We start from the raw sequence: 15,202 nt of genomic DNA, 5'->3' as shown, positions 1-15,202 counted from the left end.
TAAAAAACCCCCCCCCCCCCCCCCCCCCCCGGGAGCTGCGGAAGCCTTTCCATCGCATCTCGCACACAGAAATCAGCCACTGAGACCGAGATTTCATCTGCAAGATCATGAAACTGGACCCTAGGGACCGGCCTTCGGTGGAGGGATTGCTGGGAGGATGAATGGATCCGGGCGGTAGACGGAGGCGCGCAGCAGTGATGTCAACGGCTCACACTATCTATTACCTTCCGATGGTATGGTTTAAAGAGAACAGGGCAGTGTAGTAAGTCGTGATGTTCCCATTCTAAGAAACTCCCTATGACATATATACATGAACATTAGGTAGCTAGCATTAGCCTTTCCCCTCTTCAACAAAGTTCCACGAGGGAAGAGGGTCAGTTCCCATTCCGCTGTGGCCAACAGTACTTCCCCGTCGACAGTAAGGATCCCCCTCTGGCGACAGCAACATCAGGGCAGATGAACAAAACCCATCGTCCATTGTCTTCCCCACAAAACCCACACCGGTAGTCCATTTCGCCCAGAAAGCCAAGGGAGCGTCATCATACCCAAAACCAACCGCAAAATCCGCCTGCCCGCTTGAACCATCCTCATAAAATAAGAGAAACCAAACACCCTCGAATTCTGAAAGTTTTTTTTAAAAATTTGTCGTCTCTCAAATAAGAACAACAGCCGCAACCAACCCGGCCACCAGCGCAACCACCCCCTTCTCACCTCCTCCCACCACCATATCCGCCGCCCCAGCAGTCGAAATAGAAGCCGTAGCCGTGGTAGCGGTAGTCGCAGACGGCGCCGTAGTAGCCGTGGTGAAGCTCGACGGCGGCGGAGGCACGACGGTGACCGAGGTCGGGACGATGACGGTGGTGGGCGGCACGACCACGGGCGTCGAGGTATAGACCGTGGTGGGCGCCGAGATGATGACGGTCGAGTAGCCCGTCACCGTCTCCTGGGCCGTGACGGGGATGTTGACCGTCACGGGCACGTGCTCGGTCAGAGTGACGGGGATGATGTCGGTGATGATGTGGACTGAGGTCTTTGTGAGGGTGATTCTGTAGTCAAAGAAAATTAGGGGTTAGCTATGAACATATTTAAGGATTTGAGGGAGAGTAAATGGCGTACGTGTCGGTCTGGGTCACCTTGATGGTGGAACCCTCCGAGACGGTGGTGTAGGTGGTTACCGGGCAGGTGACGGTCTCGTAGACGTCGGTGGTCTCGTACTCGGTGGCGATCGACGTCGTGTAGACCGTCTCGGTCTGCTGGACCTTGGTGACTACGGTCGAGGTCGAGGTCCACGTGATCTCCACCGTAGAGCCGTCGACTACCTTGGTCTCGGTGACCGGGCAGAGCTCGGTGAGGGTGGTGTAAACGACTTGTGGACAGCAAGGTCAGCAAATCCCGGTCAGACGTATACAGTAGCCGGTAGAATGGGACCTACCCTGTCCTTCCGTCTTGGTTACCGGGGGGCCCGTCTGGGTGACGACAATGGTCGTGGGGACGACCGTCTTGACCGTGCTGGTCGTCGTGTAGGTCGTCTTGTAGGTGGAGCCGGGCTTGGTAACGGTCTCGGTGACGGGGCAGACAGTCGTGTATGTCACGATGACCGAGGTGGTGACGGTCTCGCAGGCTTTGCAGCCGCCGTCCGGCTTGTCCTTACCACCATGTCCATATGTCCTATCGACGAGCTGACTCTCTCCCCGAGGAGGGATGTTGGCAGCCAGGGCCGAGGCGGCAAGGGCCAAGAGTGAAAATGCTGCTCTCATTGCGTCTGTGGGACGGCTCTGTCGAGAACGACTGTGGCTAGTAGCGAAGGTAGAGACGAACTGGTGGGCCCAGGATCTTCAAGCACGACGGCTGATATGAGCGAGGGTCTTGGAACGATTGGGAGTGGAGAGAGTACAGAGCCGATGGTGAGGGAGCAGGATGAAGAGAGAGCGCACTGGACGGCTTGGGAGGCAGGATGTTTATACACCACAAGTGATACCCCGGGTAGAAGCTCAAAGCAGAGAGGAAGCCTGGTACAGTGGGGTTGGGATGACATAGTCTTGCGTCGGTCCAACGACAGCGTGAGCACGGTGAGACAGTCCCATCTGGGCTCCGTAGACGGCCGTGGTGGGATGAGGGGTGGAGCAGATGGATCAGAGGATTAGAGGCCGCAAAGACTGGATCTCCCCAGGAATCGCGAGGTTGGGCAGAAGACACCCCTTGTGAGACCGAAGCGGAAGCTGGACCAGGACTGACGGTACCGTGCATGCATATCATCTGAGCCCACTGGTTGGCCCATCCGGGCCATTGTTGGCCATGCAGCTGTATCCTGGAGGACGCGAACCACAACCCCTGGTTATCATATGTCCCACTAGTCGAGCGTCCTGTAAGTGCGTCGACACTTCCAATGAACAACGAGTGCGGTAGATTGGGGGAATGAGCCCAACCACACGGCTTTGGTTTTTCTTCACCACGTAGCTCGAGGATAGACCCGACTCTATGATTCAAGAAGACGCCTTTGGATCACTACGGCGACTGAATAAAACTGCGGCTCGAGTCCAACAAGGCGAAGAGGCCGGTGGCTGTTGCTTGTTTCAAAAGCTCGCAGAGCGCGGCACAGGCGGTACTTGACACACGCTGTAAGTGGTTTCGTATACTATATCTCGGCTGACGTGGGTATACATGGCCTGTCCGGCAGAGACCTAACTTCGGGCGACACAATCGAGTGGTTTGGCGCTTCTCCTTGAATACTTGCTGTGTGTGTTGTTCGTGAGTGAACATGTAAGTGTAGAGCTGGCCTGGGCGTTGTGGGGTGAACATGCACCCCTGGAATAATCCACCCGGTATTCCGTCCTGGCCCTGTCAATGATGTCGCCGATGACGATAAGCTTGCCAAGCCAGCATCTACCCCTGTTGGGGTTCTTGGCTTGGTTCATTTAGCGTGTTTTGGCAACTTGAACAAGCAGCAGACCGCACCGTTGACCGGCCCGATCGTTGGCCATACTTGTTTGTTGGTGGAGTTGGGTACTAATCTGGGAACCAGCATTGCCTTTTCAGTTCTGTTGGTGCTGGTGTGGATTTTTCAGCAGAGGCAGCAGCCCAGAAGCGAGCTTCAGCTGTTTGAGTCCTGATGCTGTCTAGCTGCCGATGAGGGTTGCGGTCCGGCGGTGTGCGTTGTGGTTGGGTACGGTATTCAAAGGTACCGAATCCCTACAAAAACCTCAGTTGGATGCCGTAGTGACGAGCTACCAGGCCTGGGGAAGTCGCCCATCCGACGAACGCACATTGGAGGACAAGCCGCTTCTCCAGCCCATTCCCCGGAGTCAGTGACGACCTTCTGAGGGCTGGATTGGTTGTGTGGCCCGGCCGGACTGCTGATCTGATCGACGGAAAACCCATGGAAAGACAAAAGCAAGGTCTGCAAAGTGGCCTTTGTCCAGGCAACTCCCGCTGCCACGCACCTTAGTGTGTGCCAGCCCGTACGATCTGCATGTCTAGTGGGCTGACGTGGAAACAGGTCCGTCTGAGACGGCGAAAATCTTTTTAAGAATGTGCAGCTCACGAGGCAATCCGCCTCCAGAAGGGGCGGGGGCGGCCTTCAAAATTGACTGCATGTTGCACTCGTTCCTTGCTTCTCTGAGATAGGCAACTCGTCCACGCTGCATCTTCCCAACCAAGGCCACTACTCCAATGCCAGGAGTTCTCGAGCCGGAAGTTGCAGTGAGTCCCGTCAGGCCGGATTGTTGAGAGAGTGCCATGGCGTCATGGACAAAACAGTCAACTCCGTCTCAAGGGCAACCGAAGCAGCGTGGTACGGGTGGGGCGATCTAGCCCTACAGACCGATCCGATCGCGTGGTCCGAAGGCTCTGATGCCTGCCAAGGATGGAAGCGACAAGCCAGGCTATCCAACTCCACCGAATGTTCTGTCTTCTTTCCTGCCTGTCCCTCGGAACAGTAACGAGAGTTTGACGCCGGGTATTGACTCAAGCCGTGCGGCGTGACACGCGCGAGACACCGGTCGACCGAAACGACAGAACAGCGGCCAGTGGAGCACGCGAGCAAAGCCACTCGAGATTCCGAGCGAGCACAACATCCACGTCGCTCCGGACTGCCATCAAGGCACCTGCAGGCTGCCCTCTACAAAGATGGCCACGACGACCGCTCGTGTCTGTAATGAGAGACAGTGCATGGGTTGGCGATTGGCTCGCTAACAGGATGCTCCCGCCCCGTCCACCGCTTGTCTCGGCTTGCCAGCACAGGGAGCAGGTGGAATCGTGCCCAAGTCCTTCCTCGCAGTATTCCTGATTTGATCCAGCTCTTGATGCTCTCCTCTTAGTCGCCGCCGGACATCCCAGCGACCTCTAAGGCGATCGTCCGAACAAGATAAAATGGTATCTTCACCGTCCACTTGACTTGAGTTACTTCCGTCTACTAGACTTGAGGTACTTGACTGCTTCCCAGGAACAGCAAGTCCGTCAAAGCATATATGCCATGTGCCTCATTTGTGATACAAACTCTGTCGGTCAGGGCTTTTCAGTCTCATGTTGGCCGAGGTTGTCGGGGAATTGTCGCCAAACGGTGCCGTAGCTGCGGTTCTCATCGCTTTGCTTTAGGATGGATATTTGCCGCGAGTCTCAAAGCTGGGTGCTGTCGCCGCCGTGTGGTCGGCGACTCGTTCATTGCTGACATTGGCATCGCATTGGCGGTGCCTGACATGGGTGGGGTCGGTGGAGCGATTACTACGGAGGTACGGATCCACTCCTTCAACGCTGTGCGGTCCAGACTGCAGATTTAAGGTTGGTTGAAGGCGAAGCAACAGCGACAGAACAGCTTCCAAAGCTCACAACGGCCGGCCGCTGTCCCACCGCCCAAGCGACCCGGTCCGTCCTCTTGAGCGACCATAGCTACCTCGGCAGTGCAAAGGTCAACATTTCGACACCCGAATACCCAAGTCGCCAGGGGTCACGTTTCGCGACACCGGGTGTTCGGCATCTCTGACTGATATGGGATGTGATATGGATGAGGTTGGAAAATCATGATGCAATTGCGCCCATTCGATCTACCACCACAACCGCCGATCTCATTTGGAAGACCAAGCTCTGATTGTTCTCTCCTGCCGTCCGACCCGACGCAAATCACACAACCGGTTTGACATGGAGAAGTGGCCAATGAGCCTCATCGGCGGGCAATTTATTCTTCAACGGTGCGCATACGAGCATCGGCACTCCCGACCGTGAGATGAACACATGAGTCGAGGCATCCATCTTATACTGCTTCCAATGGCAGTGGCATTATCGTCCTCGGTAAGCTATCATATTCACCCATACCTTGCCTTTGGGACTTCCTCCACGCCACCGCTGTGCCACTCTCGGAACCTTCGACAGCGAGCAACGCCGCGCCAACTGCGCTCTGACACCACCATCAACAGCCGAATAGTCATAGGGAACCAGAAATGCAGCCTGCTGTTGGGCCTCTGCCGGCGGCCGTTTCGTTGCCTCTAGAATACCTATTTCACATAATGTTGAGCAGCCGAAGAAGGCAGGAATATTCAACAGCCGACCGTTGAGGCCAGTATCCATGGCTCAGCGTTTCACCACTGCAGCTGTGTTAAGCAAGGGGGTAACGTTGCCGATAGGAAGCGTGGGTGCTTATGTGGACAATATGCCTCTGCAGCCAACACACCAGCACCACCAAGCAGGACCTTGCACCCAGCGAGTTGATCGGGGTAAGGAGCCGTTGATTGAAGGCTCAATGCTGCGTGCCGGAACTCTCCAACCCGGCAGCCGTCCGTCAGTCAATACATCAAGCTCGCACGTTGGGGTACCTGCCTCCCTTGGAAAAAGTAAACAATTATTTGATGCACTTCTTTCACCTCGAGCAGCGTCCCAGTTGAGCAGCACGATATCTATCCACGAACCCCGACTGGTTTTTCTTTGACCCTCGGGCGAGACGTAGACGCCCCTAACACTCGAGACTCATCACCTCAGTCAACCGGTATCTCCTCTCCATGACTACCTGCCGAACGATCGAAGTGGTAAGGTCCGGTAGCTTGAGGGAGCGTTGCGTGCTAAATTGGCCAATCAGCGACACCTCTCCGGTAGCCAATCCGAGATCGCGGGGGAGGGGTAGTGAATGTCACCAAGGAAATTTTCCCTGGCGTTTGAGTTCCTTCCAAAGACACGATGCTGGGTAGAGCAGGGCCGATCAGACTTGACCCGACGTGAAGATGTCGTCTCTGCGCATCCTGCTGATTGGCAACGGCGGCCGCGAACACGCGCTGGCTTGGAAGCTTGCGCAGTCACCGCTTGTGGAATCCATCATTGCGGTGCCCGGCAACGGAGGCACGGCGCGCCTGCAAAAGGTGACCAACGACACGTCGGTGGCCGCCGACGACTACCCGGGCCTCGTTGAGCTCGCAAGGAAGAATGGTGTCAACCTCGTGGTTCCCGGCCCCGAGGCGCCCCTCGTCGATGGCGTCGAGGGCTTCTTCCGCGACGCGGGCATTCCCGTCTTCGGCCCCTCCAAGGCCGCCGCCCGCATGGAGGGCAGCAAGACCTTCTCCAAGGACTTTATGAAGAAGCACAACATCCCGACCGCCGCCTACGAGAACTTCTCCGACTACGACAAGGCTTGCCAGTATGTCAAGTCCATCAGCCACAATGTCGTCATCAAGGCCACCGGCTTGGCCGCCGGCAAGGGCGTGATAATCCCGCAGTCGCAGGAGGAGGCCCTGCAGGCGCTCAAGGAGATCATGCTGGACAAGGCTTTCGGCCCTGCTGGCGACGAGGTGGTCATTGAGGAATTCCTGACGGGCGACGAGCTGAGCATCTTGTCCTTCTGCGACGGCACCACCATCAAGTCGCTGCCCCCGGCCCAGGACCACAAGCGCATTGGCGAGGGCGACACCGGCCTCAACACGGGCGGCATGGGCTGCTACGCCCCGACCAGGCTGGCCACGCCGCAGCTAATTGCCCGCATCGAGCGCGAGATTCTTCAGCCGACCATCGACGGCATGCGCAAGGACGGCTTCCCCTTCCGCGGCTGTCTCTTCACCGGTCTCATGATTGCCCCCGACGGCACCCCCAAGGTCCTCGAGTACAACGTCCGGTTCGGCGACCCGGAGACGCAGACGGTACTCCCGCTGCTTGAGTCGGACCTGGCGAAGATCATGTACGCCTGCGCGGGGCCTGTCCCCTACCTCGAGGACATTCAGGTCAAGATCTCGTCCAAGTTCAGCACGACCGTGGTGGTTGCCGCCCCAGGCTACCCGGAGTCGTACCCCAAGAACATTCCCATGCAGGTGGCGGATGCGCCCCAGGATACCAACATCTTCCATGCCGGCACAAAGCTCTCTGGCGATTCTCTGCTGACCTCGGGCGGCCGTGTCATCGCGGCCACCGCAACCGGGGACTCGCTCCGCGCCGCCGTCGACCGGGCCTACGAGGGCGTCAAGCTGATTAGCTTCGATGGCATGTACTACCGCAGGGACATTGCGCACCGCGCCTTCCGCGCCTCCGACGCCTCCGATAAGCTCACCTACGCCCAGTCCGGCGTGAGCATCGACGCGGGCAACGAGCTGGTCGAGCGCATCAAAGCCGCCGTCTCAACCACCCGACGCCCCGGCGCGGACGCCGTCATCGGCGGTTTCGGCGGCGAAGTCGACCTTTCGGCGGCCGGCTACCCCAACGCGCCCATCGTCGTCGGCGCCATCGACGGCGTCGGCACCAAGCTTATCATCGCGCAAAAGATGAACAAGCACGACACAGTCGGCATCGACCTTGTCGCCATGAACGTAAACGACCTGGTCGTGCAGGGCGCCGAGCCCTTCATGTTCCTCGACTACTACGGCTGCTCGCGCCTCGACGTCTCGGTCGCCGCCTCGTTCGTCTCCGGCGTCGCAACGGGCTGCATCGCCGCCGGCTGCGCCCTCGTCGGCGGCGAAACCGCCGAGATGCCGGACCTCTACTCGGGCGACGACTACGATGCCGCCGGCGCCGCCGTGGGCGTCATGCTCGCCGAGCAGCGCCTCCCCCGCAAGCAGGCTATGCGTGAGGGCGATGTTCTGCTGGGTCTGGCGTCGTCGGGCGTGCATTCGAATGGGTTTTCGTTGGTGCGCAAAATTGTGAAGACGCGGGGTTTGGAGTATACGGATCCGTGTCCCTGGGACGCGTCGACGACGCTCGGTGAGGCGCTGCTCACGCCCACGCGGATCTATGTTAAACCGCTGCTGGAGGCCTTGGCCAAGACCGGCGAGGCGATTAAGGGTATGGCGCATATCACCGGCGGCGGGCTCACGGAGAATGTGCCGCGCATGCTGCCGGAGCACCTGGCGGGCGAGATTGAGGTTGGAAGCTGGGAGGTGCCGGCCGTGTTCAAGTGGCTGGGCAAGGCGGTTGAGCCGGCTGAGATGGCGCGGGCGTTTAACAATGGGCTGGGCATGGTGCTGGCTGTGGATGCGGCGAGGGTGGAAGACGTCGTGAGGGTTCTGGAGGGGGCTGGGGAGAGGGTGTGGAAGGTTGGAAGGCTTGTGAACAGGGAAGATAAGGGGAAGGGGTGCGTATTGAGGAATCTGGAGTTGTGGGCTTAGGTCCATACTGCCTTATGTCAGGCCGGTGTGGGAGGCGTGACTGACTTGTTCATGACTCCGTTTGGAGCGGAGAATTGCTGGCCTGGGAAAGGATCGAAACTGGCACGGGGATATTTTGGAAGCGGTAGATAAAATGGGAAAGGAGGGAATATAGACAGATCTTTGAGTTTGATCTGCTTGTTGAGAAAGTCTGGTCTCCCTCTCTAATAGGTCTGATGATCAACACGCCACGGGCCGAAGATAAGAAATGGAAAACAGGCTCCCACGGGCAGGGCCAGTACTCCGGCCGCGGGAATCCCAATACTCCAGTGCTCGATCGACGAACACCTCCCTGCCCGAGCTCTTCCACCTCCTCTGCGCCAAACTAACCGCCTCTCAGTCCAACGCCGAGAACATACCGGGATCCCAGAGCTCTGGAGCGGGCTGTGGGGGGTGAGCACCGCCGATTGACCGTTGGGCGCTGATATATGGGATCGGAGATCTTCTATAAGGTCCCAAATTCAAATGACCAACAACGGCCTTGGGTAGTGAGCCGCAGGGATGTGCCTCCCCTTGCTGTACTGTATATAGTCAGGATCTCTCACGGCTCAGCCTCATCACAGAACCTTTGGTTGACCTATCTGGCTCCATGGAGATGATGTCGTCTAGCGGACGAGATTGCTCTCCACATCCCAGCTGTTGTTGATGTGTCAACTTCCCAAACTCTGACGCGGAAGCATTTTCATATACAAGACAATGAAAAGAAAGAGCGCAGCATTGCCTCTACAGACCTGGGCCGTTCCGACCATCCGATGAGCTCGCAATCTTTCAGAGTTTTGACTAGACGCATCTATCAGGCACGGATAAAATAGGAGCACCACCCCGCCCTCCTTCCTCCACGGCATGTCCAAGAAGTCCCCATCCCCATACCGAATAGAGCGCAGACAGCCAACCCCACTATGTACGGTAACTATGCTACCCAGTGCAGCTCCCTTTCTATCCTCTATAACACTCTGCGGCATCTATGTCATCCACCATCATGAAGCGGTCCGTTCAGAAGACGGGACCCTCGTTTTCACGTCCATCTAAGGGTATCATAACTGAGCCTTCTCTTCGAGATCCAGCCGAAAACGGGGTACAAAGGCGCTGTTGCGTTGCGGGCGCGCGTCGTGTGCCGCTTTCCGACTGAGTACGGATGAAACCAAGTGACATATCTCCTAATTGAATTTCTCACGTCTCATTTGCTTTAGCCAACGGCTCCAGAGAAATGCGGGTCGTACTTGGCTTCGCATTGCGCTGTCCTCGTTTCAGGCCCTGACTTTCATATCGGTACCGGTGGCCTTTGCTACACCGTTCGAATGGTAACGCACGGGGCTGGGGAAGGCTTGCATCCGCGCCTTCTCCGTCAGCGCAATCAATTCCTTGAGCATCAGGTCCCGCGTGAACTGCGTGAGATGGTCGACGTCGGCGGCGGTAAGGCCCTTCGTTGAAATGGGGTCGAGGACTGGGGGGGACACAAAGGGTCAGCCACATAGTTCAGCGGAGAGAGAAAAACACGGGGCAGACCTACCCTTGCATGGAATGCGACCAGAGTTGAACTCGAGCCCCTTGATCCAGAGAACATGGCTGTAGTTGGCGACGACGACCGGCACGATGGGCACCTGGGCTTGGATGGCGAGGTGGAAAGCGCCCTTCTTGAAGGGCAGCAGCATGGGCTCCTTGGCGTAGCTGCGGGTGCCCTCGGGGAACATGTAGACGCTCTGGCGCTTGTTGCGGATCTCATCGGCGGCGCCGCGCATCGCCTCGCGGGCGTCCTTGCTGTTGGCGCGGTCGATGAAGATGCTCCCGCTCAGGGACATGAACCAACCCAGGAACGGGGTCCGCTTCAGCGACGCCTTGGCCGTCACGCTGCAGTACTTGGGAAACATGCAGCCCAGCATCAGCACGTCGAGCTCCGTCTGGTGGTTGCCGACGAAGACGGCCGGGCGGATCTTGTCGAGGTGGCCTTTGGGGTCCTCTATGTCAAAGGTCACGCCCGTCGAAAGCGCCATGAGGAACTTGAAGCACCGGGCCACGGCCCATTGCGACAGCTGGTGGAGGCCGACGAGGCGCAGGACGATGGAGGCGGCGACGCCGTAGAGCGAGCTGATGACCAGGGCGATGTACGCGGCCAGCGTGCGGGCCACGAAGGCCGCCTTGGGTACGGCGAGGGACAAGGCGTAGCAGAACATGATTAGGGCGGTGTAGCCAGCTACGAAGTAGCCGACGTAGGAGAGAACGGCGACCATGATGAGAATCGTCGGCGGCGAGGGTCAAGAGCAGGTGGCGGTTGGCGCGCGCGTCGGGCGCAGGGCAATGTCGATTCCTGCAGGCTCTGTCCCTGCGTCTCGCTCTCGGCTGGGGAGTTGGCCAACGGGGAGGTCAGGCTTCAACCTGAGTTGCGTTGCCCAAGAGAGCGCTGCTAGGGTTCTTCAAGGTTCTCTCTGCGGGGCCTTTGCGTGGAACGTGGGAGGCAGCGGTGGAGCGGTGGGGATGTAGGCGAGCAAAGAGAGTTCAGTCGACGTTTCAGGAACAGCCCTAGATGATGGGACCGCAACCCCTCGGTTTTCGCCCCTTTCTCTAGGCCGTGTGGTGAGGGGCGGCACACTTGTATGTGACAGGGCAGTCATCCTCCGCATCACTCGCAAAAGGATTGAGATCAACGGCGCACATGTGACTTTACCAACAGAATAATGAGTTGGGGTTCTCCGTAGAGGTCAGTTGATGCCATGTGGAGGCTCGATGAACCGATTGGTCAACGGACCAGACTGCCCCACATATTATCTGAAGGTGGTTGAGAAGAGAATGCAACCTCTCCCGGTTGGGGAAGCGTGGGGCGGGAACCAGGCGGGTATTGTCGAAAGCTTGGCGTTGCCGGTGACCTGAGAACCTGAATCCATTTTTATGGCCCAACTTGGAGTTGGAAGGGGCATGTTCAAACACAAGACTCTGGACTCCCATGAAAACTTGGTTCAAGGCGATTGTGCCGTGCTGTACGTGCAATAACCCTGAGGACGGGGATCATTTCAGTCGCAGTCATAAAACAACGACAAGCCAGAGGCCTTCTCCGCAGCCAAGGCTAGTTGTACGGAGTATACGGAGAGATGGACCTCATCCCACAACCCGCCAACACCCTCTGGAAGACGTCGGCGAAATGCACACCATCGAGATCATCCACAACTCAGGTACAGGCGCGGGAAAATGCACTCTTTTGCTGTCAGCATTGCCCTGTTTTGGCGGCTGCCGGTCGGATGCCGAGTTCTACCGGCAAGAACTCCTGACCGGACGGATTATGGAGTACTGTCATAAGGTAGGTATGTAATTCGTACCTCACGGAAGGTCCCGCTTCGGCTCGGGTTGTAGGCGCCAAGGACCGAAACAGAACAGGCCAGCCGACGAGGGCTTCCCGAGCTACATAGTTTCCCCAAACGCGACAGCCGCAACATCTGAACACCTTTCTTGTGTCGCACAATCCCCCGCCTTCACTGTCGGCTTGCCCAGGCGTTCGGGAGGCTGCCTAGTAATCGCCCACGGTGATTTTCTCCAGCATAACTTGACAACGGCTCAATGATGGTTGCAGCTGCTCCACGGTAGTCCGATCTTGTGCCCCCTCCCAATTATCATCTCTGCAGTCTGTACAGTCCTGCCCTGCATCCGCCATGGCCGCATCCCGTCGCGGACAGCCGCCCCTTTCCGTCCGGCTGCCGCAGCCCGCCGTGGCCGTCCTGCCCGACCTCCCGCCCGTCTCCGCCCTGTTCCTGATCGACTTCGATGTCAAGGCTGGCTACACCATCATCTGGAAGCAGGCCGTGCCGGGCCTCGAGCTGGAGGGCATTGTCGAGTACAAGAGCCTGCCGTCGGGCCTCCATACTGTTTCCGACGACCTGATCTACTTTGTCCACGATGGCGGCCACGCCGGCCTCAGCGCCTTCGTCAACACGCCCACCGACGAGGAGGAGACGCGCCATGCGCGCATGATCGCCGTTGGCGTGCTGGTGCCCCTCAGCTACGGCCGCCTCGGGAGAGCCTGGCGCCACGCCGAGGGACTGAAGGATATCGCGGCCAAGCTGGCTGCCGACAGGACGCAGACGCAGCTACTTGACGAGTACTGGGACAAGAATGGGCTGCACGAGACGACAGCGCCGCAACCATTGAAGGACACACCGCTCGAGTCGCCGCTGCTCAGCATCAGGGCTAGCCGTCCCGGACTAGGGAACGGGCATGCTAGGAATCGCTCTGCCTCGGACGGTGCCGCCCTCATACCGCCAGGCCACCGGCTCTCGCCCTTCCACCCTGCCTGGAGCCTTACTGCTCTGCTGGACACATTCGGGCCCTTGATCTTCCCAATTCACCGTGCCGCTCTACTGCGTAAACGCATCTTGATCTCCTGCCATGCCCCTGTGCACGAGGTCTGCAATTTTGGTACGCATCACACTCTCCTGCCTATTCGCTTCTCGCTGACCCGGCTTAGTGTATGATATCTCAGTCCTGTCCAATATACCTCTGTCCATTTGCGACGTGATAGACCCCTCGACACCAGTCCAGCGCCTACGGCCGCTCTTCTGCATCGGGGTACACGACATATCATATCTTCAAGAACATCAAGCGGCGATGAAGCGTGCCTATCACAGTCAAGACCGCGACGACCCAACCACGCCCGACGACACGAGTTCTGGATGGGTAGCGTGTACCACCGACAGCATCCTCGCTATGAAGGAAGACCTCTGGGACATGCTCATCACCATGCCCCCGTCCTACTCCTCCAACGCCAAGCAGCGCGTCTGGCCAACAGTAGAGATGCCCAAGGGGATCCCCGTGAAAGCCACCCAGCGCGACCTGCGCCGCTTCCGCTCCCTCGCCCGCGGCCTCGCCCGGCTCGCAACACCACCAGCACCAGCACCACCTCGCCCTCTCCACCCCCAGTCTCCCAACCCGCGCAGCAGGCCCCGTTCGGAAGCAAGCGATTCTCCTGTTCGATCAACAACCCCAGCAGCAATCCGCCTGTCCAACAAACCCTCCGGGGTTTCACGTCCAGGAACATCTGGCAGCGTCGAAGCCAGCCGCTGCCCAACAAGAGCAACAACAACAACAACAACAACAACAACCCTCTCCCCAGTCGCCGCCGCTGCCGGCGACGACACGGATAAGATCGTCGAGCCGACGACCTGGGCGGCGCTCGCCTACAACGGCTTCATGTGGTGGGCCTCGGCCGGCGAGAAGCGGCACAGCGACGAGGTCGACGAGCAGAGCCACGACGCCACGCTGCTGGCGGATTTGGATCTGGGTGGTGGTGTTGGTGGTGGTGGTGGTGGGCCTCGTAATCCTTCCGGGTCGGCTGTTTTGGGATTGTCGTCGTCGTTATCGCCATCATCGCCATCATCGTCATCGCCACAACAGCAGCAGCCGCTGGCGGGGCAGAGGAGGGCTAGTTTCGGCGCTGTTTACTTAGGTTCTTCTGCTGGTGCTGCTGCGGTGCGGACGGGTACGTTTGATGGGGCCGATGATCAGAGGCAGCTGGAGGAGGTGAGGGTGGAGGAGGAGGGGGCGGAGGAGGAAGAGGAGACGCAGGCGCGGATGGAGCTGGCGGTGGTGGCGTATTTTCATCGGCTGACGAGCGCCCTGCTGTCTGTCCTGGCGGATATTGTCGACTCGTCGGACGACGATGATTTGTTGGGCCTGGACCTGGATGACAGTGATAATTATGCTGACAACAGCGGATTTGATGGGCCGGGAATGTTGAGCGGTGGCGAGGAGGAGGAGGAGGAGGAGCAGGCTAGGCTGCTGGGTGCGTCGTTGGCGGCGAGGAGTGCTGCTGGTGGTGGTAGGAGTACGAGGGGCTGGTTGAGGGTCGATAGCGAGGCGCTGGCGGAGATGGGACTGGATGTCTGGAGCCAGGCGGATGCGGATTTCGTGAGGGAGGTAGCGGTCAGGTACTTTGGGAGGAGGGCGCATGTCGAGACGAAGGGGGTCGAGGTGTGCGGGGTGAGGGTCTGTTAGGCGCGGACTTTTGCCCGGGAGGAGTGTTGGTGGTGAGGAGCGGGGCTTTGGATGGTTAGCTGTATGGCCGTGAACATGGGCCTCGGAGTTTGGGTGTATGGCCGTGGGCATGTCTAGCAAGCTGCGATGGGTATGGCATGTTGTATATCTTCGACTGGCAGATGTATACTAGGGAGCTTTGGACTTGCTTTGTGGTATAGCGTTGAAGCCCAAGGTGGACTGGCAGATGACTCTGTTACCTGCGTGTTTACGAGTCCCAGTCATCCGTATATTTAGCTCCCTGTCTGAAAACGCTCATCCATGGATTCTCTTGGCCTATATTCAATGTAGCATACGACCCTAACCCTGGCAAGCTGGCAACAGCAACCACCTTTGAACTTTTCAGTGCATATCCTCCTCACTTACACTTAGACCACACACTGCATACAGAAACAACACCAAACTTCTCGCAACCTTGATCTTGCGTTTTTGTTGGCTGGACTGTATCCCACTTTGTTAGAGCTAACCACACACTGTTCCCACGCACACACGTTCCAATCGCCCCCGTAAGCACCATCAAAAGCATGTAATTCGATCACTTTGACAGCACAGCCCCCTTAACCAACTCATCTCAGTCTTTT

The 15,202-nt window shown here is 58.3% G+C and overlaps 5 protein-coding genes across 5 annotated transcripts; 2 read left to right on the top strand and 3 right to left on the bottom strand.

The window, feature by feature from the left end:
* Window positions 1-652: 652 nt before the first annotated feature.
* N657DRAFT_634081 (uncharacterized protein) lies at window positions 653-1,757 on the bottom strand (the record flags this gene model as incomplete). The annotated part of the gene is made up of 3 exons (XM_062791249.1): window positions 653-1,046; window positions 1,117-1,366; window positions 1,433-1,757. 3 exons carry the CDS (start codon window positions 1,755-1,757, stop codon window positions 653-655), a joined length of 969 nt encoding a protein of 322 aa, XP_062647677.1.
* Window positions 1,758-6,206: 4,449 nt separating this feature from the next.
* Window positions 6,207-8,567, top strand: N657DRAFT_572322 (phosphoribosylamine--glycine ligase; the record flags this gene model as incomplete). The annotated part of the gene is made up of 1 exon (XM_062788881.1): window positions 6,207-8,567. One exon carries the CDS (start codon window positions 6,207-6,209, stop codon window positions 8,565-8,567), a length of 2,361 nt encoding a protein of 786 aa, XP_062647676.1.
* Window positions 8,568-9,853: 1,286 nt separating this feature from the next.
* On the bottom strand, window positions 9,854-10,834 carry N657DRAFT_573525 (acyltransferase-domain-containing protein; the record flags this gene model as incomplete). The annotated part of the gene is made up of 2 exons (XM_062788976.1): window positions 9,854-10,050; window positions 10,117-10,834. The coding sequence occupies 2 exons, from the start codon at window positions 10,832-10,834 to the stop codon at window positions 9,854-9,856; spliced, it is 915 nt and encodes a 304-aa protein (XP_062647675.1).
* Window positions 10,835-10,925: 91 nt separating this feature from the next.
* N657DRAFT_433295 (uncharacterized protein) lies at window positions 10,926-11,312 on the bottom strand. Its single transcript, XM_062787349.1, has one exon. The coding sequence runs from the start codon at window positions 11,222-11,224 to the stop codon at window positions 11,018-11,020; it is 207 nt and encodes a 68-aa protein (XP_062647674.1). The 5' UTR covers window positions 11,225-11,312; the 3' UTR covers window positions 10,926-11,017.
* Window positions 11,313-12,021: 709 nt separating this feature from the next.
* Window positions 12,022-14,865, top strand: N657DRAFT_596813 (uncharacterized protein). Its single transcript, XM_062790010.1, has 2 exons — window positions 12,022-13,007; window positions 13,057-14,865. Exons 1-2 carry the CDS (start codon window positions 12,245-12,247, stop codon window positions 14,580-14,582), a joined length of 2,289 nt encoding a protein of 762 aa, XP_062647673.1. The 5' UTR covers window positions 12,022-12,244; the 3' UTR covers window positions 14,583-14,865.
* Window positions 14,866-15,202: the final 337 nt, after the last annotated feature.

Source organism: Parathielavia appendiculata, assembly GCF_033297405.1.
Source record: "Parathielavia appendiculata strain CBS 731.68 unplaced genomic scaffold N657scaffold_6, whole genome shotgun sequence".
Taxonomy (NCBI): domain Eukaryota; kingdom Fungi; phylum Ascomycota; class Sordariomycetes; order Sordariales; family Chaetomiaceae; genus Parathielavia; species Parathielavia appendiculata.
This window is presented reverse-complemented; position numbering and strand designations above follow the sequence as displayed.

What these genes read in the sequence shown, in the direction of transcription:
- N657DRAFT_596813 (XM_062790010.1), top strand. Translation starts at nt 12,245, where the DNA reads ATGGCCGCATCCCGTCGCGGACAGCCGCCCCTTTCCGTCCGGCTGCCG. An exon ending in GCACGAGGTCTGCAATTTTG is followed by an intron (nt 13,008 to 13,056) that starts GTACGCATCACA and finishes GACCCGGCTTAG; the next exon opens with TGTATGATATCTCAGTCCTG.
- N657DRAFT_433295 (XM_062787349.1), bottom strand. Translation starts at nt 11,224, where the DNA reads ATGCGGAGGATGACTGCCCTGTCACATACAAGTGTGCCGCCCCTCACC.